This window comes from Python bivittatus, unplaced genomic scaffold (genome assembly GCF_059951505.1).
Source record: "Python bivittatus isolate LINGU-HERP-01145 unplaced genomic scaffold, Pbiv_v1 ctg000980_np1212, whole genome shotgun sequence".
NCBI classification, from domain to species: domain Eukaryota; kingdom Metazoa; phylum Chordata; class Lepidosauria; order Squamata; family Pythonidae; genus Python; species Python bivittatus.
In genome coordinates this window covers 22768197-22791785 of record NW_028277125.1, presented here as the reverse complement: position 1 = coordinate 22791785, position 23589 = coordinate 22768197, and the positions used below count along the sequence as shown (strand labels likewise).

General features: G+C 36.8%; 2 protein-coding genes across 4 annotated transcripts in view; one reads left to right on the top strand and one right to left on the bottom strand.

Moving 5' to 3' along the window:
- The window catches only part of ARHGEF26 (Rho guanine nucleotide exchange factor 26), a 58733-nt gene extending 52788 nt beyond the window's left edge, over nt 1-5945 (top strand). For both annotated transcript variants that reach the window (XM_088132682.1, XM_088132681.1), the window contains one exon: nt 4020-5945. In XM_088132682.1, the coding sequence (XP_087988808.1) occupies nt 4020-4162 (143 nt within the window). In that variant the 3' untranslated portion in view covers nt 4163-5945. The remainder of the gene's footprint in view (nt 1-4019) is intronic.
- A 6932-nt stretch (nt 5946-12877) lies between these two features.
- The window catches only part of DHX36 (DEAH-box helicase 36), a 30423-nt gene continuing 19711 nt past the window's right edge, over nt 12878-23589 (bottom strand). For both annotated transcript variants that reach the window (XM_007432988.3, XM_007432989.4), the window contains 10 exons: nt 22112-22229; nt 19711-19809; nt 18627-18800; nt 18304-18390; nt 17478-17561; nt 17297-17396; nt 17118-17208; nt 14805-14925; nt 13959-14111; nt 12878-13349 (listed from right to left, as the gene is read on the bottom strand). In XM_007432988.3, the coding sequence (XP_007433050.2) occupies nt 13164-13349; nt 13959-14111; nt 14805-14925; nt 17118-17208; nt 17297-17396; nt 17478-17561; nt 18304-18390; nt 18627-18800; nt 19711-19809; nt 22112-22229 (1213 nt within the window). In that variant the 3' untranslated portion in view covers nt 12878-13163. The remainder of the gene's footprint in view (nt 13350-13958; nt 14112-14804; nt 14926-17117; nt 17209-17296; nt 17397-17477; nt 17562-18303; nt 18391-18626; nt 18801-19710; nt 19810-22111; nt 22230-23589) is intronic.

Here is a 23589-nt window from a genome sequence, read left to right as displayed (position 1 = left end):
CAAAACCCTTTTAAGTGCAAAGCGCGTTAGCATTTGTGCTACATAAAATCATAATGTTATTTTCTATCATTTATTCTTAAAGGGTAAGCTACCTTCATTCAAATTTAGTATGTAAGAGCCAGTTTTACTTGTTGAGAATGTTAAGTTATGATGATTTAGGTTCACGTTTCATTCTGTTTTTGCTGCGTGAGTAAAATGTGGGTTATCTCAAAATGAAAACATTATAAATTCCTTCTCTGGGCATTTGTCCCAAGTATGTGTAGATGAATAAAAATACATATAAAATATGCTCAAATGGAAATATTTAATTTGAAAACATCTTTCTGAAGGACTTTCTGAAAGTCATTTTTGTAAGCAATATGAGTATTAGCAAAATGCTGCACTTTATCTTTCATTTATACTTGCAATAAAATATGTAGTACTTTCTATTAAAATGTTATGAAAGTATCTGACGCTGTAATTTTACTAACCAGGCTTGGTGGGATGTTCAGGAAACCCACCTATCTGACAGAAAACCACAAATCAGATGTTTCTAAGTAGCCACCAAAAAGGAATGTGAAGTGTCCTGAAGGTTTAATGATTAATCTTAAAGAATGCTAAGCTTTGCAAATTCAAATTCATGCTTACTTTACTTGATGGTACATAAAAGAAAATATTCTTTTCCCCCAGTCTTTTTAGACTGAGTATTTGGAATGTGTGCTTATAACATTGTGTGTATAGCTGTTCAGAGAGTTAATAATATTGCACAACTGCATTAGTTAATGGTTATCTTTTAAAAAGTAGCCAAAATAATACAGGTAGTCCTTGCTTAAAATCCATTTGTTCAATGATCATTGGAAGTTATGACAATGCTGAATGAAGGGATTTATGATTGGTCCTGGTTGGGATTTATGGGATTTAACGAAGGGATTTATTATTGGTTCTGGCTGTTGCAGCACCCCCACATTCACGTGAATGAAATTTGGGCCCATTCTGGCCCACCTGCATTTACAAATGCCTTTTGGCCACCCACCTACCCGTTGCTGCCAGCTGCCTCCACCACCCAGCCCTGCCTACCACCACTGTGCCTGCTGGACTGCATGCTGCTACTGTACTGGCTGGAGTCTTCTTTTGCACTGCCTTCTTTCACGCTTGTGCAGCCAGGGCTTCTCTCATACCCCGCCCAGGGCCCCCATTCCTGAAAGAAGGCCGGTGCATAAAAGAAGGCCTCGGCTGTGCCAGCATGAAAGAAGGCCCCAGCCAGGACAGTAGTGGTACACGGTGTGGCAGTGGACAGGGTGTGGCGGCAGCTGGCGGCAGTGGGTAAGCAGGCAGCCAAAAGAGCAGAGATGGGGGGAGATAGGTGGCGGGAATTCAAGAGGAGGCAGCCCCTTCCCTTACGAAGGCTCGGGTCTGGGAGGGACCAAACTGGGAATGTCTTCAAGTGGGGTAGGTCCTCACCTAGCAACCGATGGGATTTGGTTAATGACAGCAACGGAAACTGCTAGGATAGCTGTTGCTAAGCAATGCGGTCACATGATGTTGCGCTTTACAAGCACTTAGCAATGGAAATTCCAGTCCCAATTACCATTGTTAACTGAGGGCTACCTGTACCAGGCAGCTGGACTTTTTTTTTTTCTTAAAAGGAGCAAACAAGGAATAAATAAGGCTGTGCAATTCTTCAGCTTTGATTTGGAACAGATGCTTCAGAATGCATGGGAGTGTGAACTGAGCATTGTGTGTGAGTTGTGAAAGCAGCCATGTCTCTTTCCAGGATCATGCAGTGGAAGCCTCCTTGCTCTTCTGAGTTGAATCATTGCATGACCCTACTGGTAAATAATAGGCCTGTAACTTAAAATGTGTCCAGGGAAACAAGTCAACAGATGTCAACAATTAAATGGCTTTAAATGGGGATTAACCAAGTTCATGACACAGAGACCCCAGCACTAGTTATTATATTTTTTAGGATTTATTTAGCCTATTTATGAATGGGCTAGATCTTCCAAAATCAGCATACAACAAACTAATTTAAAAACTGATAAAAGCAAATGATAAAATAAAATTAACAGTTAAAATCTTATAAGAATATGATTTCCATCCAAAAGTACTTTCTCATGTATCAGTCACTGCCAGCCCTTTAAACTGGATCTGAAGCTAAAACAGTTGGTATGGGTTAAATGCCACATGTTCCAGCTGCCTAGCACAGTGGTTCTTAAACTGTTTGACCCAATTACCCCTTTTCCCAGACTCAAATAATGTCATTACTCCCACCAAAAAAAAAAACCTATGTTGTTTTACACAAGTGTCTCAGCAGGGGTAGCCCAAACTGGATCCTTGAATCACAAACCAGTAATTACAAATTTTTATATATTTTATGTATTAATCAAATTTGTATGGCTACTGTGATGGAATGGACTTATGAAGGCCAGGCTCAGGGAGATAAGCGTGTTCTTAGCCCCCAGCAGGAGCGTGGGAAGTTCAAGAAGATGAGGCTGGCACCTCCCTAAGGAATTCATGGTGTTGTGGCTGGCTGGCTTGGGAACTAGGGTTCAGTCTGGGGAGATTTTCTGTCTGGAGGTTATAGCTAATAAACGCAACAGAACTGTATTTGCATTGTCTCGTGGAGTTCTTTGGGCTGAACCTGACAGCTACCCATCTCACAAAAAGTGACTCCGGGCAGCGTACAAAAATCCAATAAAACAACACATATATAAAACAATCACTATAAGAATCAGTATTAAAAGATAAATATTATAAAAACAAAATATATACAAACCCTAGGCAAAGAGAGAATAAGGATAGGCGCCTCAGCAATGGAGCCATCAGAGCATGTCTCCGGTTCCTGGGAGCCCCAGACCTGGTGACATAACCAGGTCTTGAGGGACTTCTGGAATGTTGAAAGCAATGGAGCTAATCTTATTTGGGGGGGAAGAATGTTCTGTAAGGCGGGCACCACAACAGAGGCATGTCACCTGGGACCCACCAAATGTACGTACCTAGTTGATGGTACCTGCAGCATGCCTTCTCTGCCAGATCTAATAGGGCAGGCTGATGTAATCAGGGAGAGGCGGTCCCTCAGATAACCTGGTCTCCTTTATTCCATTACCCCCAGGATATGCCCAAATTACTCTTGTGGGTAATTATCCCCAGTTTAAGAACCACCGGCATAGCATTTATCAGTGCTTAAGTGATTTCATTTCGTATAAGCTGATGTTTCCTAATCTGTTTGATGTGAGACAAAATATAGTCTTTGGGAACTCTAACTTTATTAATTTAAGGCCAGAGGCCAAGAAAGTTTAAGTCTTTGGTAAAGGAGTCCAAGTGGTATCAGGGATCAGAGTTTAAATTTATTTATTTATTTATTTACTTACTTACTTACTTACTTACTTATTTATTTATTTGAATTATCTCTTCCCATCTCCCTGTAATGGGGGACTCTGGGCGGCTCACAAGATCCATTAAAACAATAAATATATATATAATGATGTCAGACTGCCCATTAAACCTCACCCTCTGTAATAATTCATTTCTCTCTGCCTGGGAATGGAGAACCACTGCTTCTCCTATCCTCTGATACAAAAAAAAAACAAAAGTGTTCTGTCTCTTCCCTCCAAAAAGGAAGACATTAACTACGCAGATGGTGAGAGGGAAAGACATTGTTGTAACTCCTGGTGATTGTGCTACATTTGCTTATACATTGTCTTTTCCTTGAGAGAGAAAGATACGGTGCAGGTAAAGTAGAGCTGATCCAGTCCTAGTTGTACATGTGCATATGTGTAAACCCATAGTGGTTAGTTTGGGGCTCAAGGGGTACAAGTTCCTCATCCTGTTTTAATATATCACTGAGTGACACTAATTAGTGGACAGTATGGTATATACACATACATTTCTTAGATTAAAGTCTTTGAGAACCCAGCTGACTAGCCGTTATATTAAATGGAATATTAAACTCAGTAGAGCTCCAGTGGATCTGACAGGTTTCTTTGTCCTTACAGTGGGGTCTTTTAATATGTTAAATACCTGTTTGCACTTCATTGCAGGTTGGTATGACGGAGAGCGATTGCGTGATGGAGAAAGAGGTTGGTTTCCAATGGAATGTGCCAAGGAGATTACATGTCAAGCCACTATTGAAAAAAATATGGAAAGAATGGGACGTTTGCTAGGCCTAGAAACAAATGTATAAGGCTCTCTACAATACATGTATTCTAGAATTTGCACTAAAGTCAGTGGCATCTTGGTCCCCTCCACTTGTAGCAGATGAAATATTTGAATAGATTTTAAGGATGGAAGAAACTAACCCAGTTCAAGGCAAATAAGGGCTCTTCAGAATCAGTTTCTACACTATGAACTTTGGTTTTTTTAAAAATCTTTTAAAAATAAATGCTGATTTTATATTTGAATAGCATTCCTATTTACATATTTACAATATTTACAATGACCTAATTATTCCTGTATCTTAGTTCTAATATACCTTTGTCTAAAAGCTAGTTCTCTAATTCATTCATTTCACTTTCCATTTTAATTTAATAAACCTTTTCATTTTCTTGAAATTGCTTCACTCCCACAATGAAACATCACGAAGCAGGAACAGGCTTCTCTATTATGTGTGCAGTTGCTGTGGATGCACATGATTGAGCCTGTTGTTTGCATATCTTGAGCTAGAGAATGGCTGTTGAGACCCACGAACATTAACTATCACTCTTCCAACTGACTTCAATCAAATTGAAACACTATTGATTTCATTAGCATGTACTGTGATGCACAGACTTCCTGGGGAAGTATGGTGAACTGAAGATGGTTTTGCGAAAATGGAGCCATTGACTGCAGCAAAGACCTCTCCAGATAAGGAGAGGATGGGAGATCACCCACATGTGCTCTGGACAGCTGCTCCTTACAAGGAGACTGCAGGACAGTGGTTTTTCACAGGTTTGAGCGCTGGGAGATGATGGGATCAGCCATCTTGCTCGCAACCACAGTAGATACTTTTAAAGGACACTTACATTTGCAAACCTCACTTTCTAATCACTTTTGGATATTTCCTATTAATCTTAAAGTTATTAGAGACCTTTGGAATGACAAGTTTGAAAAGTCTTTATTGAGTGAGTTTATCCTCAGCTCTGAACAAAAGTTAAATTAATTACAAGCTTAAGAACTTAAAGAATTTGAAATAAAAAACTCAGTAAGTTTTTGACCTAAGAAAGTTATAAACAGATGAAGGATCCAGATAAATTTGGAATGTTGACTTTTACTATAAGATTTTGGAATTAAGTTTAAAAAAAAAGCATCTTCTCATGGGAAACAGACTTGGCTATCCTAGCAATTGTGTGTCGTAACAAAAGATAAATGATGATTTTAGAAACTCGACACTAGAGGGGACTAAAGATTTTAAGCAGGAAAAAAAAATACAAGCCTACAACCTGATGTCAGTTAATACTGGGACCTACAAAATGATACAAAATGTTATAACATCAAAAATATTAAGGGAGATCTTTGAAGAATGGAGCCAGAGGTTAGTAATTACGATATCAACATTGTGAGTAATGATGTCTGTTTCTATGGATAGACTGCATCCAAAAGACATTAATGAAGGAATGACAGATTTGGAACAAATTTTATGTGATAAGATAAAGTACAGAATGTGGATCTACAAATGACAGACCAAGAGAATGATTTGGAAAAGGATGCTTTACTGGATATACAAAAGAAACAGGCTGAAGTTTTAAAAATTAAAAGGGAAATACAAATGATAAACCAAAAGAATGACCTGGAAAATGTTTTCTTATTGGATCTACAAAAGAGGCTTGTTAAAGCCTTGAGGAAAACTGTGAGATAGGAGAAAGTAGAATTGGAGAGAAATCAAATCCTATGACAATATTTGATTGAATTAAGGATTAAGACGTAAAGAAAGGAATATAAAGTTGGTTTATTTAAAGGTTAAAATAGAGACTTTTTTTTTTTTTTGCAAAGTTCTGGCAACCCTTTATGGACTTTTGGCTGACACCAGGATTGAAAAGTTGACATTTTATGGATTTGCTTATAGATAACTGGGATGGGATATGAGATGAAGAGATAACTGTTTAACTTTATAGGGAGTGAAGAGTTATTACATTTGTTTATACTTGTTGTGATGAAGGTTGGAAGTCACTTTATATTTTTTTTCTTTTTTTTTCTTTTTTCCTGCACTTTTTATTCTTTCTTTCCATTCTCTTTCTCTAAGTTTAGTTGTATTAGTTTTTACTATTGTAATTAAAATTCTAAATAAAAATTATATTTTTAAAAAAGCATTTATTGTGATGCACTTGCAGCTTTTCATACTTGAGTTCTAAATAGTATTTATTAGTATCTTTCCTCTGTCTGCTTCACTTGCCTCTGTTTTGAAAGAAGAAGACAAACAGCAAAATAGAAATGTGGGGAGGGTGGTGGTGGTAAAAACAAGGACCAGATTGAATAAAAAATGGTAATTGAACAGTTATAAAAAAGCTTTGTTTAGTAGATAAATGCTGTGGCCCCAGCGCCCTCTTGGATTTCTTAGCTTTTTTATTTTTATTTTTTAATATTTGGTTTTATAACTTTTAACTGTATTCATGTTTTTTAGTATGTTGTAAGCCGCCCAGAGTTCCCCATTGTGGGGAGATGGGCGGGGACAAATTAAATAAATAAATAAAATTCTGATCCAACAGCATAAAACCTAATGCTGTATTGTCAAGAACAAAACTCTATTCAATAAATATGTAAGGGAGAGCTGGACCATATCCCCCCAAAAAGATGCTGCAACAGACGACTTAAATTTCAGTGAACTACAAGTATGACTAAATATTTGGGGTATGGCTAGAAAGTCCAAGTGGCCATTAAATGGTAGCAGGAAGGAGAGGGAGGGAGAAAAGAAAAAGCAAGCAAGGAAGCTTAGCTTTTTGCTGCCACCTATTGGTCATCTGGATTATGGTAGCTATGCCATAAGAAGCTCGATTTCCATAAACTACCAAAAAATCTTACTAAGCAAGATATAGAAGATGGTCCATATTTATGGACAATTTTAATGTTTATCTATTCAAAATTACACATATTTTCTTCATCAGCTAACCCAAATGCTGATTCAGGGCCAGACACTTGAATTGGACAGAATAAATCCCCTTATTTTTGAAACCCCTTTAATTTCCTTCTCTTGCCTGTCTTTGTGTTTCTGCAAAGATTTAGCATTTCTCCCCTCTTGGCACATCACCAAGTACATGAGAAATGAAGAAGCAATTTCATCAGTAACTTGGTAGTAGCAGAGAAAACAGCACTTTATTAAACTCCTTGTCATGGTATTCAGCCTGGAGTGAGTTATTAGACCACCCAGAAGCCCTCTGAAAAAGCTTCTACAAGCAAAAGCAAGGCAATTTTATTCTGGTACTGACAGCTGCTGCTTGCAGATCATGTTTAATACTTGTAGTCCATCAGACATTGTTCTATTCTGCTTAGGCTCCATTAAGCATCCTTCTGCGGAAGTTTCTTCTGTTGCCTTATGATACGATGAATACATAATTCATGTAAAAAGCCAGGAACTTTGTCACCTCTAAGGGTACAATGCACCCCTATTTGGACTGCTACAGATATGTAAACGCTGCTGCTAAATTTGCTCTCCAGGCTATGGAGACAACTCGAGTCCCTGAAAACATTGGTGCCTTACTTTGGAGGAACCCTAAATCGTTCTGCTATAGTGTGAAAGAGCTGAGAACTGCACTGAGGCATAATCTTCGTGGCTGTGATTCAAATAGAGACACACCTGTTGCCTACATTATGTATACTTAGTTGAATGCGTTGTGGCATTTTCGCCCTATATAAACAACGTTGCAATGAACGTTTGAAGGTGTGGGGAGGAAGGGTGAGAGCAGGCTGAAACCTTTAATGCCATGTATTATGAGTGTCTATCCAAAGCAAGCATTTAGCATTGGTGTGTAATATGTGATGGTAAGTTTACTCAAACATATTTTGAATCTCTACTTCTTAAAAAAAAATTTTTGTAATGATTCTCTTCCATCCACCCCCCTACCCAAATTAACTATTCAGAGGGAGGCACTTAAGATGTTTTAAAGTACAGGAGTAATAGAATTTGCCTGTTTTAAAATATATTTAACTGTTCAAACATCCCCCTGTGAAATGGATACTTTTTGATTAAAGGGGAAACTAAAGCAACCCCATATATTGTTTTAAATGGGCTCAAAAATTATATTGTAGCAGTGCATGAGATTATAATGGGTTATAATGTATAGTATTCTAAACTTGCTTGTTCCAGTTTAAAATACTTTAGGATATGATTTGAGTTCAGATTTGCTAGCCGTGATGATTTGCCTCACTGATTTCAAGTTGTTTTAAGCAGTTAGCTTTCTGTTAAAGTAGCCTATTGGGTTGTGTAAAGTATATACTCATCCCTTTTTCTTTCTTAAATGACTCCTGTATTTCTGTTCTGATTTTGAAACACTTTTATCACATGATGTACACAGGAATTAATTTGCAGTTGTAGTCATAATTTATCAATAGAACTGTGTAATGCATTTGCTTATGTAAATAGCCATGACTTTTTACTGATATATTTTAGCCTTTCCAACCTTTTTTTGGCATGGTTCATCATTTAATAAGAATCAAACAGCTAAACATAAACCCATAGTGTGATATCTTTTTTTTTTCCTTTCAGGTAGATGGAAAGTTCTGTAATATGTATAATGTGGAGTTCTTGGTGCTTTCTGGGCTTAGTGGTTTGCTTGCATGGTCCAGAATCATGCTATAAGGCAACTGTCATGTTTAGGTTTCCATCAAAATGGTGCATCATTTTTGAGAATCCAATCAAAGCAATCTATGTTATGGTCACAGACTCTAATGGGAGTTATGCAACGCACATGGCCTTATCAGATAATCGTATTGTGGGTGGCACGTAGATGGTTATTTTCTGAGTATGTATCCCTTTGTCTGTAAATAAATCTGTTTTCACTAAGAGAATATTCAGTTACATTTATTTTCAAGGAAACTAATGACAAAAATGCTTCTGCACAGGGAAAATGTCATTAGGTAGGCCAAGCAGATCACACACAGCCCACAGTCGCCTTTCTTTGGCCCCTTAGAGAAGCAATAAAAATGCCGGTACAGCCATAAAATGCATAGAAGGCAAGGAATGCAGATGACAAGGAGAAGGGAAACTTGGAAGTGAGGAAAGCTATGGAAAGCCAAGATGAGGCAAGATGAGATAGGAAGGGATAGAAACATCAGACAATAATCATTATCCTAATATGGTTTCTGTATTCTTAATAAAACCATTTCCTTTGTAGTCCCACCTTCATTACTTCACTATCTCTAACTTCATGGATTACCTGTATACTTTGACTTGCTTAAGAGGGTTGTATCACTGAGCCTTTTTGGGTTTGCTGTTGCAGCCTCTGGTACCAAAATAAACATCTTTTTGTCTATGGAAGGGTGTCATCTGTTGTTAAATGAAATAACGGAGAAATTTCTCCTATAATCTGGTGTTAGAAGTGGGATGAACGGAACAAAGGCGTGGTGGCAGCATTCTTGTGATTAATATCAGAGTAGCTTTTGCTGAGGTACAAATTGCTCAGGATTATGTTCTGTTTCCTTTCTGTCGGAGCAGCAATAGCTGCTCAGGTTTTAGAGCTGACCCTTTCTCTATCCATGTGTATCTGGTCTGTGTAAAATGGACAATAATGGATCCAAACGTCTGGCCAATCTGACACAAGTTCAGTCTCGAAAGAAATGCCTGCTGCTTCCCAGTTTTGCCCAAGGGGCTGGACCACCAAAGGTTGAACCAGGGGAGATTACCTCTAGGACGATGCAGTGTGTCTATGGCTCCAAGCCAATAGCTATATCTGGAAGTGGCGTGTCTATACAACAGCTAGTCAAGAATTCAAGTTCCTGCTTGAGGACTTCTGATCATAACATCTTGCAGAATCTTTGCTTTTGTTTGGAAAATGTGCATCCTAAACCAGTATCTCTCAACCTTAGCAAATTTAAGAAGTGTAGACTTCAACTCCCAGAATTCCCTAGCCAGCATGCTGCTGAGGAATTCTGGGAGTAGAAGTCCACACATCTTAAAGTTGTCAAGGTTGAGAAACACTGTCTTAAACAAGTGAACCTTTGGCAGGCATGGGGATCGACGGGTGTTGAAGCAACAGCAGCTCATGGCTCTGATTTTCTCCAGCAAAAGATCAAGCTCCAACTCTACACAAATTTGGCTTCAGCTCTAGTGGGGGTCTGTGTCACGGATCAGCTAAATGTTTAGCCAGTTTCAACTGATAAGCTTTTAGGTGGTTACCCCAGTCAGCCTTGAGGGGGTCTCAAGAAGTGATCCCACCACGTTTGGCTCTAGCTATGACAGCCCTCCCCTCCCAGTATGCCAACACCCCTGAAGATGTCAACTGAAAAAAAAACCCAAAGGCGATTGATTTTTGGGATGACAGAAGATTTAGGTGGCCAGATACCATCACTGATTACAGAAGGATGGGCTTGGAAGTAACAGTCTTGGTGAAATGTTGTTTATTGAGTCACAAGGAGTCAGAAGTGACTGAATGACTGAAAAAGTTAATCAGTTAATTCAAGACCCTGAAGTTTATATGGCTGAAGAACAAGCACATAGTAACATATATGTTAACAAATGACATAACTTCTTTCATTCCTAAAAAAAAATAAAAATCATGTATTATGCCTAGGAATGCTATATTTCTATTTTCGTTAATTGCAGTGCAAGATAAACATTGCTGCAATATGTAAAGATAGAGAAAATGTAGCCTTAAGTGTTTTTTTTTTAAAGAAACAATTTAGGGAGAAGCAAAAAGATTTGTACTTGAATATACCCATTATCTCATGCCAAGTAATATAACTGGGCCATGAGTAACAAAATTGCAATAACCTATGAAATGAAATGTGAAATCTTGGATCAAATTAGCCAATGAACTCAGTTAATATGTTGTCATTTGGGGAACTGCTAGTATTTAAGCCATCATACCATTTTATATTTTACTTTGGACAGCTTGGTACCTAACACAACCTTTCACTGCTTGGTTACACAAAAAATTTTAAATTTCACCTATTGGGAAAGTTCACATAATATGTGTTGGATGCTCAGTATGCAACCAAATATTTTTAAAAATCCCATTAATGTAATCATGGACCAATTCCAGTTTTCTACAGATTTGTATCTACATCAGAAAATTGTAAGATACATGCCAGAAAAATTTCTATTCCTTAAGGAGACGAATGTAGAAAGTTAATCCTACATTCATTAAAACAACAGCAAGGAATTTATAGAGAACCTAGGTGTAGGGCATGATTCTCATTTAATTTACAATACTTTCCAGACACATTCACCTAGAAAGTAGAAAAAAGTAATCTGAAAAAAATCCACATAGTTGTTTCTTGGAATCTTGTTCAGCTACTTTCATTAGCAAGCACTTTAGAAGGAATACTATAGAAGGAATACTCTTTGGTCTACTACAGCTAAGAATGTCTGTTTTGTTTATAGGATGGAGAGAAATGATGTTCCACTTGAATTTTAATACAATCTTTCCCAGCTACTCTTCTCAGTTTTACAAATGAACTGGAACATTTTTTAAAAAACGATGTGCCTATTAAATAAAACATATATAGAAAAAATATATTGGAGCAAACTATTTGCAAAAAATATGTATATTAGGAATATACATAGAAAACTAAATATATGAGTTTTGGACACAGTTTAGGGAAGTCTAAGGATTCATCAGGTTACAGGAAATAAAAGGTAAAACACATCAAACAAAACAAACCCCTTGGTCGCACAAGCAACTTCTATAAAATTACAATTAATATGTTAAAGGTTTTCTAAGAATTAAGGTTGCATGCCCCAGGAAGAGGAAGGTCTTGTGTCATGTTTATGGTTTAAGCCTTTAAATCAGCCAGACATGGACTGACTTCATCAGTTTCAAGATATCTGTATGTCTTTGCTTGATTTGAATTGTTTAAGCAGATACTGCTTAAATCCAGATTCTGTAGGAAATATTTGCGTAGTCATGCAGCAAGAGTTCAACAATGACATTCAAACATTGCCATCACAGTAACTCTGCTCATAGCCAAGTACTCTCCCTATTCTTGAATTAACTTCACAGATAGTCTCATAATTCTGGCTATAATTTTGTGCATTATGAACACCAAGACAAATGCCAACGTTTCCAAGCCTGCACATACTCCAGGTGTATGAACTTCAACTCCCACAAATCTCAGCTGGGAAGACTAGGAATTCAGGGAGCTGCATATATTAGGAGGGTATCCAACTTGGAGAGATTGGTTTTTTTAAAAAAGTAGTACATGAGTGTAATTATAATTACAGGGAGAATTTTTTAAAATTAAAAGAATAATTTACATTATTGAAATAGAAGCCCGGTTGCTCCTTAGTATACAGTTAAAGCATACTTGATTCCATTGGAATTTGAAGGGCTTTATTTCTATTCCACAGCCCCAATCCAAATATGTAGTTTGCCAAGGGAAGAAATTTAAGCCTGTTCTCATCCAAACAGCTGGCAGATAATATTTACAGCATATCAAACAAGGCTTTATGAACAGCCTTGGTTGTTGAAAGTCAACGTGTTATTTCTTACATTATAGGCATAACAGCTGGAATGGAGCACATATATTCGCTTTTATTCCTAAACATACTCATTTCATGAATGTCTTTCCTATCATGGTATTTTCTATTGATTTGGTTCAACTTTACAGACCCCTACAGCTCCCAGTGATGGGCACTCTGGTTCTAACTGAATTCCTTGAGAGTTCTGAACAGACAGCAAGTAGAAGACTAATGGATGAAAAGTGAAATTTAAGTTAATGCTGATCACTTTTCAAACCAACGATTTCACAGAATCGTGTAAGTCAGAGAATGTAAAAATCAGTTCATTTTTTATTCCATCCAACCTTTACCAGAGGGGGGGGAAGTTATACAAGAAGCAACAAATAAACTTGACACACATACACAATATCACATATGACAATGCATTTAGAGCTATGTAAACAGGTGCTTTATACACTGCATGCCATTTACACAAAGCCATTATGAAATGTTAACGCTAATGATGAAATTCCAAGATGCCCAAATGTAAAAAATAAAAAGGAGGAGTGGAAAAAAAGTGGTAGTAGCACTGTCATGTTTTCAACGCAAAGGAACACTATTAATTGTATTGTTCATTTTGGAAACGAGGGGCAATGTTTCTGGCAGTTTCGTTCTCCTGTGTAGTGATTAAGTCTATAATAGCTGTCAACACTGCAGTGTCCCTTGATTTAGTATTGTTCCAGTCCACAGGTTGTGGATTTTCTATTTTCTCCTGCAGAAGGTCATCCAATTCTTTTTTCAGATCCTGAGGATAAAAAAGTGTTGTTTGGGAAAGTGAGTAGCAGCAAGTTTTTACCATTATTTTATTTTTTTATAGCTGTGTTAGATTATCTAAATAATAAACTTTGTACATTTATTTTTATTTAATTAAATTTTACCCTGCCTTTTTACACTGGCAAATATTCATACATATTTACATACATACTTTTATCTCTGTTGCTACTGAATTCACCCTTGATACTTTTTCCTTTGTACTCAGGGAAAAATAACAGCATTCTTTCAATGATCAGGCACAGAAGCAGCCTTCAGACACACATTAAACAATTTGCACAGCCATTTCATAACCAAACCATACTCACGTTTCTCCAGTTATATGATCCACACCTGCAGTCTTACAATTCTCACAGCATTTATGATTTCCTTTATCATTTTTTCTCTGACAGTAATGTTTAAAGCATTTGTTTTAATTCCCCCCTTGACATATCACTATCATTTCCCTACAAATGTATTACTTTTTAGGGAAATAATCTACATGAAAGATATGATTTTAAAAACAGTCTTTATATTATAATTATTAAGCCATATCAACTATTTTAAGTGGCCAGTTTCACCTTGATAGCAGAAACTCACTCACCTTTACCAGCTGTGCTATTCTTGCTGGAGACTGAAAGACAATCCATTCATCTACAGCAATTGTATCCTGATCTTTGTCCTTCTGAATTGAAATATCTCCTCCGAAAAACAAGAGACAATATGGCGAGACTTCTGTACAATCATACAGGTATATCTGTAGTAAGGAAAGCATTTAGCACATAATAAAATATAGTAATATAATCAAAATGAGCCCTTGGGACATTATTTGATTTTAAATGCCTGTATCCAGACCGCACAATAAATCATGATTTATAATGAAAGGGGTAAATCCATTATACCTGCAGCTTTGCACTAGTTACATTTGTTCTCTAGTGTAACCACAAAAAAAAATTGAGTTTTTGCTTTCATTTCTAAACCATCAGGTTTTTCATATTACCTAAATGAATTCACTGAATTTAGCTTTAATTAAGGCTTGTTTTACCATTAAATCTGAATCCAGCCCATTCTGGCACTTGATTGAATATTTAAATCAACCCAGATACTTTTGTAATAATTACATAAATGTTTCCCCTTTTATACTATAAACAGTACTACATAGGACCAAATGCTAAGTAAAGGTATTTCTAATCAAAAAGCATGGTACAAAAGTAAATAAATGATAGAGATTTGTTCAAAATAGTTACATGCATTCATCTTAATATCTGTCAGTCTAGGATTATGTACCTATTGCTACTATTATCTCCAGCAAAGCTTATTTTTACCTGATACCTGTAGCTAGTAAGGGTGATTAGAGATATGTCTTAAAGCATAGAAAGACCAGAACTGTTTCAACAAAAGTCCATCTATATACACATTAATATTTAAAATGAGTAAAAAAATAACTTACACTACTCGTCCTCATTTTCAAGTGGTAAACAAGCCAGTTGTAATGGAATTCTGTCTCTTCAACGTTCACAGATTTGGGATGAATGTTAACTGTTCCATCTGTTTTGGTGAAAACTTTAACCCTTAAACACACAAAGCAGTTATAACTCACGTGCATGTGACAAAGACATACAGGAATTCAAACATTTAAAATTATTTTCTTAGAAAAGACATGAAAGAGTTAATGACCATTTGCTGATTCGCTCTCTGTTCTGCACTGTGACACTGACCTCTGACTGATCCTAAGAGTTGGGGGAGCCTCTGGAAAAAGTACCAGGTGTGCCTGAAAGATGGTGAATGGGAATGGGGGAAATTGGAGAAAACCTGGATTGTAGTTCCCTCAATGAATTAAAACAACTGTTCCGTGTAAGGAGGGGCAACTGTAGATGCAGAACATTAGATACGTCTGCTCTCAGTAAATACATTAGACAGTAGCTTATACATTAAACCTTTGATAAGAACCAAAAAGTACATGCAAAAGAGATTAAGGATAATCTTTTAAAATTCCTCATTCAAAATTAAGAGAACCCAGTTAGTTTCCTGAATATTCAGTACTCTCATATATATATATATATATATATATATATATATATATATATTTATATGTTTTTCTAATTTTCCTAGGCATCTTTAAAAAACATTTGTACAAAGATAATTCCAAACATTTGACCTACTGTTTCCATATTATTTACTTTTTATCTAGTAGCAATATGTTCTGGACATAATAATAAGCCATTTTCTACCAATTCCTCATTCAGGGTATCACAGAAATCTGTAATTAACACATTTTTGCTAGCTATCTACTAAATAAACATAGAAATGTAAAGGGGAGAATGTGTAAAGGGGAGCAATTAAGAATTAAGTTGCTGAAATGTTCATTTGCAACACCATCTGGTGACAAAACAATACTACTGCAACTTGCTTAAGCTTTTCAGACGTTGATATAATCACAATGGCTCTTCAATAACATCTGATTAGCTGATTTCTTAAAGAGAAGAATACTTATTCAAAGCTACTTGGATAAGGCTTTAGAATTTCTAAAATAACCAAAGTAAACATCAAATATTCTAAATAATTCTCAAATTCAGTTATTGGGATTATTTTAGGATGTAGCTGGGAGCTGTGGGCATGCTACACAAACAGGTGACTCTCTTGAAATCTCTTCCTCTCCAATCTCTCCGCTCTGCAAGGGGGGAGAGGGGGAGAAAGGGTCAGACAAAGGAGGGATTGCCTATAGAAATCCCTTGCTTTTTTCCTCTCCCCAACCCTGCAGAGCAGAGAGATTGGAGACAAAGTGATTTCAAGAGAGTAACCTGTTTGCGTAGCGCGCCTGTGGCTCCCAGCCCCAGGCTAGGCACGATCACATTGCTTCCAATGTGTACAAGACAGTAAGCAGGCACTTGAACATTCCAAAGGGTAGGGGAGTGGTTAGGAGGCAAACAAAAGGCAAAGGTATGAAATCGAATCGTCTTGTCTCTTTCCAGCCAGAAAGCAGAGACGTAGTCATGTGATTTCTCTCTTAATGACTGCTTCTCTTAGCAGCAGTTACCAGTCCCAATTAGGATAATTAAGCAAAGACTACCTGTATGCTAGATTTTGGGTTTTTTTAAAAATTTTTTTGCAACAATTGTAAGCTGCTTCAGGCATTTGTCTTGAACACAGGTAAAGCAACAAGAACATGGATGGATATAGCCTTCCAATTCTCACTCTACCTTCCTTGCATACTCCTGCAAGAAAATCTTGGAGCAGCCCCAAAAAGCTTGTACTGTGAAGAGACTTTAGAAAAGTTCCTGGATCATGTTAGCTACAAATGATGGGAGCTGGAACTGAAGGACATTTGAAATGCTGTATCTTGGTGTTTAAAGGAAGTAAAAAGCCTGAGGGCTCTCACCGAAAAGGGACTCTCATCACTGACTACCCACCAAATCTCACCACACCTCTGTGGCCTGTAATGACAACCAACATAAATTTGCTGCAATATTATGGAGCTTTGCTTAATAAATTAAGTTCCATGCATTCTTAATAAATTGTCTAAGAGTAAATTAGCTTGGGGATCCAATGGGGGCTCCCAATACTAGGGGTGGTTAGTGACTTGAGGATGCTGTCGCCGTTTTTTAACTTTGTCTTGTAGTCTTTTCTAACTTTGTTTTGTAGTGTTTTAACCGTTTTTATGCTTCTCATGTGTGAGCCACCTAGAGTCACTTACATAGTGAGATGGGCAGCATATAAATTTGATAAATAAATAAATTAATTAATTAATTTTCAGAAGCCTTACATTTTTCTCTTTTTGCTGAAGTTTGTTCGGATTTTTGCCACCTTTGGATATAGCCCAGCACAGATAACAGCTTTGAGTAACTTCTCATTTTCTGGAAGAAAAGACAGCCAGGTGAAGTGGAACTCTCAATGGGAAAACTCAAAGCATCCCTGCTATTTTGCTTCCCCCTCAATATTTACCTGAGTTAATGTTGGATTTGGGATCCCTGGGGTTCCTACTATTCACAAACCCAGCTGCAAGAAGATGTTCCGCAAACTGTCCTTTCATGTTACGCAGCATCTAGAGAGCAACATATAAGCACCAAATAACCTCTTGCAGATTTTGTAGAGTGCATTTCCTGCCAGAGAAAACAGTTATTACCTGCAGTGTATTTGAAGAAAGAAAATACTCCCAGCAATAATCCTTCTCGCACCTGAAGCCACGCCGCTGAGCTTCTTCCCAACCCTGAAAACAGGAACATGTTTAATACAGGACCTACTAGATAACTCAAAGAAAAACTATACTGAGTAATGTGATTGTTAAAATGTAATGAGATGCCAGATGCCAAGTAAATTTCGGAAGCTTCATAGGAAATAAAAGGAAATTTCATAATTAAAATGCACTAATTTTGAAGAAGTATATTGATAATCTCTGTCATACAAGTATATATTATGCGGAACAGGAAAAAAGCCCCAAACAAAATTAATTTCTCCTTTTTCCTTATAGCACTATGTGGAATAGGAATAATTCCAAAGCACTATTTTTAGTAAAAAGACATCTAATGGACTATGATCCAAAAGTTTATCTTTGTCTAAACTATCACAAGACTTTTTATTGCTTATAAAACAAATGAACACTTGATGTAATTAATCTTAAGCTTTAAAACAGAGACAAGGGGACTTTATGATCTACAAACTGGAGGAAATAATGAAGTAAAATTAAACTGAACTATTACGATTATTTAGAATAAATCACAGCAGTACTGATATAAAATGTTGGTGTCCAAACTAAAGTATTTGTAATATAGATTATGCTTCACTATGCCAGTAAATCAAATATATACCAAAGCAAGAAAAATCCTATAGATTTCATTCATTGTACAGCAATAAAGTTTCTTATATCTATGAATTCTTCATGCTATTGCTTTCAAAGAGGCAGCTATCTATTCCCTCTGAATTTACTAGATTGCCGATTGTAACAGAATTACCTCGAAAGCATTCACAACGGTGAGGTGATCACTTTTTGAATTCCTTGAGAGTTCCTTTCTTCTTGCATCTGCTACTTTTTCTTTACCCTTTAGAAGGGGAAAACACTTGTTGGGATAAACACAGAACACTTTTTAATTTGTTTAAGTTAAAATAAAAAGAACATTCTGAGTATACAACAGACTAAACAGTGACACTGAATTTGCCACAATTAGAACAGAATCAAGTAAAACATTTGGATTTCCTCCAGCTACTTTAAAAAAAACAACTTTTTTTTAAAGGATGTTTTACATGTTTATTTCAATTTCATCTTCAGATACTTTACCAAAGGAATGACAAAAGGGTCCTTGAAGCTGAGGCCAGCTGCAATGGTTAGAACAGGATCTAAGCAACAGAATAAAGCTCCAAAGAGAATCATTTTTCCAATGTGTGGCTCCACAGGTAATCGTGCCAAGTGGACACCAAGGGGAGTCAACTGTTCTTGTCTATCCAAAGCATTCTATCAGTGAAAAAATACAAATGGGGAAGAAGAGAGAAACAGAATCACACAACCACACAACACTAAAAATGAGAGCATGGATAATGGCTTTAATAGGAGAACGAGCTACTAAATTATTAAGTTACTTGCAGTAGCATTACTTTTTTCAACATCCAACTTGACATATTTAGATGAGGATATCTGTGTTTGTTCCAAACATATACTTCCATCACATGATAAACAGAAAATGAGGGCCAAATTCAGTCACAAGGCTGAAATTTCAAAGCCAAAGCTTGCATTTTTGATCCTTTGGCAAAAACAAATGGTAGAAAATTCACACACTGGTTCAATCCACAGATTAACTAATGCACAAGAACACCAATGTTCATAAATATTCTTCATAAACACAAACAATATACAAACAATTCTGAGCATGATTTTTTAAAATTTGTTGAACAGAAACATGCAAGCACAACATGAAGTGTTCATTTTAAATAATTTTCAAAATGTACAACTGATATATTATTAAAATAAATGTCCACTGCTTATGGTAGTTTACTTATTTACATTTCACTTTATTTATAAATACAATATTTATTTATAACATTTTATTTTATTTATAAGTGACAATTTCTCTAGTTAAATTTGCAATTCATGGAAAAAAAGATGTATAATTTCAAAAAGGAACTTCTGAATCTGGGAAATTGCAATTTTAAATTTGCATTTGTAGTTATACCAATAATAATTTTTATACTAAAAATATACTAATTGTTACAGTAGATGCATTATTTTGTGCTAGAATTGTCTAGCATGTTTCCATAGTAAAAGTGCATCTATTTGGCAATTCTTTAAATTTTCAATCATCATTATCACTCTACAATTAAGTATGAATACATTTGTTAGTATGCAAGCAAGAGAAAAAGAAACTTACCAACTCCTTTAGATGTTTTATGGCCAGCAACACAGCATCATGTGATGGTGGATCCATGAGCTTGGTCAGAAAGTTTGCAATGCCTCCAAGTTTCAGAATCTGAAAGAAAACCAAGATTCTACTTGATTATAAATTCAAGGCGAACTACATAACTTTGAGAGCCATATGACTTACAGAGTTATATTACTTTTCCATTTATTTATTTTCAGACTGACATGAAAAGTAAGTATTAGACTTCTAATTGTACACATTAGAAAATAAGTTCTTACATGGGGAAAAAACAGTGATAATGCATTACAGGTAGTCCTCGACTTATGACCATTTGTTTAACAACTGTTCAAAATTATGACGGTGCTGAATAAATGATGGTTATGACCAGTTCTTGGAGTTCTGGCTGTCCCAGCACCCCAGTAGTCATGTGATTGCAATCTTGGTGCCTGGCAACTAGCTCGCACTTAGGACTGGTTGCAGTGCCCCGTGATCATGTGATCACCATTTACAACCTTCCCTGCTGGCTTCTGCAGAATGGCAACAGGGAAGCCGGCAGAAAAGGTTGCAAGTCACTGAGATAAGTCTCCCTCCACTGCACACCCTCCCCAAGCCCTCTGTGCTTGCACCGTGCTGGCCACCTGCGCACCCTCCCTTAGCCTTGCCGCACCTCCCTCACACGCTCATGCACCCTCCCTGACCCTCGCCACACCTACCTCACACGCTTGTACACACCCTCACACACCATCTCCGACCCTTGCTATGTCTCCCTCACACCCCCTCGCATCCCCTGCATGGCCTCCCTGACCCTTGCTGCACCTCCCTTACACACCCACTTGCACCCTCTCTGAGGCTTGCTGTGCCTTCCTTGCACCTCATGCACCCCCTTATGCCTCCCCCACCTGGCAGCAGCCACTTACCTGCTTGCCAGCTTGCTTGTAAGCTGCCTGGGACCTGCAACTTCCTGTCAGCTTCCCCACTGACTTGGTTGTGGGAAGCCAGCAGAAAGTTGCCTCACCCAATGACAATGGGATTCGATTAATGATCTCAACTGGGACAGCAACAGGGTTTGCTGTCGCTAAGTGATGCGCTTGGGCTTTACAACTGCATTGCTTGGCAATGGAGATTCTAATCCCAATTGCTGTTGTAAGTTGAGGACCATCTGCATGGCTACTTTTCAAATATACTTAGCTATATCCAAACCAGCAAAATGTAATTAAAATATATGTGCTGTGAGCATATTAATCAAACTCCCTACTGTAACTCTTTCAACAATGTTCTCCTTCCCAATTTAATTTGAAAGAAGTGTTGAGGCAGACAGCTAAGTACAACTTTATTTCTGAGATGCTGATGCTGATTTTGCACGTGGCTAAATCTGAATCTTTAAAAACTAAAACACAATAAAATGTCCATGATAAAGAGAAACGTTACAACCAAACATCAACTGTAAGAAAAGTAACAAACATACCTAAACCACAACCCTAATGACACCAAAACCCCAAATCAGCTCACATAATCAAAACCAACAATAACAAGTACAAAATGAAAAGATAATGATGGGGAACAATCACATCCCCAAAATCCTCAAGAGTTTAACTTAATTCCTAGGAGGGAAGTTACCATGGAGAACCAGTTTGGTGTAATGGCTAAGAAATCATGAAACTGAGAGCTCTAATTCTCCCTCAGGCATGAAAGCCAGCTGGGTAACTTTGGGCCAGTTAATCTCTTTCAGACCCACCCACTTCACAGGGTGGTTGTTGTAAGGAAAACAGGAGATGGGAGCATTAGGTATGCACACCACCTTGGACTGACCAAAAATAAAAAGTGGGATGTAAATAAATTATATATCTATATCAAATCAGTAGAAGTCACATCAACAACAAACTAGATTATACTTATACTTACTACTCAAGATTTATTTTAAAAGCTTTGAAAGCAAATTTATTTATTTATATGTCACATTTATATAGCCGCCCATTATACACATAAATCAATAGTTGAATAACATAATTAAATTAACAGTTAACATTAATCAAAAAGTTAACATTATACAATGTACAATTAATTGTTTTATTTTACATTTTCCTCACAAGATTTAATCTTTTTATCTCAAAGCAAAAAAAAAAAATCATTTAAACCTTTAAGCTAAATGAGGAGGCTTGGTCTTAATCATTAATGATTAGTTAAAAAAAATGCACTGTCATCTAGCTGTTTTTTATTCCTTATTTTTGTTTCTGATTTCTGCACCCCAACATTTAGAACCCTAGCTTTGGACTAGGTCATCCAGAGCTTCAAAATTATTGTAAAAGTTACTGAATGACCAACTGAACATTTTTACCAAAATCAATTTCCTAAAGTGCAAGAGCAAGGCTTCACCAGCATATATTATCATTGTCCCAATAGTGTAAATTACCTTGATTTGCAAACACAGTTCCTCCAAAGGTGTCCTCAGGATTTCAGGCAACTGATAATCATCTAGCAGATTGGCACGAAGACCATTATACAAGTGATAGCAGTGGCCGGGCTGGACTCTGTAAAAGGATAAATATACTCTATTAAGTACTTTCTTCCAAGTAGTAATAAGGATGCCTTGTATAATTACAGCTATTTAGTAGCATTTTTTTTAATAGAACAGCGTTACATACAAATTCAAACTGAATAATCTAAAATAATTTTAATGGGAGAACACCAAATTTAAAAACCTATGCCTTCCTCGTATATCATCAGGAAGCAGTTATAAAGATGGTCAATGATCTAGATCAGGGCTGGGCAAACTTCTTATGGCCAAGGGCTACTCTTTAACAGTTTTGGGGAGGCATACACAGTATGGGATAATATCCTGTCACTAATGTGAGTGGGGCTTCGTTTCTTTGGGGAGCATGGGGGTTTTTTGGTTTGTTTTTTAACCATGATTTGCCTATCATACAGATTTTCATCTGTTTCCCACCTTAAATGGGATGAAAACAATGCAATCAGTTTTCAGCAATTGTGCTCTGAATGGATTCTGAAAATTGCAAATAGGAGATCACAAGAGCCACAGATTACCCATCCCTAATCTAGGTCAACAAACTAATGCAGTGCAGCAGGGGATCCAGCAAGAGCTTTTTGTGTTAAGAAGGAATAAACAAAAATATATGATTTGTTGGGGCAGCTTATATGTACATTCATGCCATCTTATTGCTAGTGATATCAGTAGAGGTTACTTGCTCACAAAGACTATTTTTACAAGGAGCTGACTGCTTCCAAGCCACAGTGCTTTGACAGTCCCCATCCAAGTGTCTAATACAGGATGGGGATTGTCAAGAAATCCTATACATCAAAGCAATGCACATCCTTGGTTGTTAAGCTTGCCATTTATTATTTAGATTCCATGTAATAATATTTTTCTTCATTCACCAATGTATTTGAGACCAAAGCTCAAACTGAATTTCCCAGTGACTAAGCCAAAAAAAAAAAAATCCAAGGACTGGTCTATTGTGGAAAAATATTAAGTAGCTCCTTAGAGCTTTTTAGTAGTTTACAGGTAGTCTTCAACTTATGTCCATTCGTTCAGTGACTGTTCCAAGTTATGGCAGTTCTGAAAAAATGGACGTACAACCAGTGCTCAAAGTTCCAGCCATTACAGCACCCCCGTGGTCACGTGATTGCAATCCAAGCGCTTGGGTGCCCAGCTTGCAATTACGACCTCATATACTGTCTAATATGAATTGTATGTTATTTCAGAATAACTATGTTAAGGTATGGTGTGATACTAAAAAAGACTTATTGGGATGGGATAATTTACAATTGTCACTACTGGGTAGAATTTCAGTAATAAAGATGGATATTTTACCTAGGATTTTATTTTTATTTCAGACAATACCAATATTGAGAACTGGTGTACCATTTAAA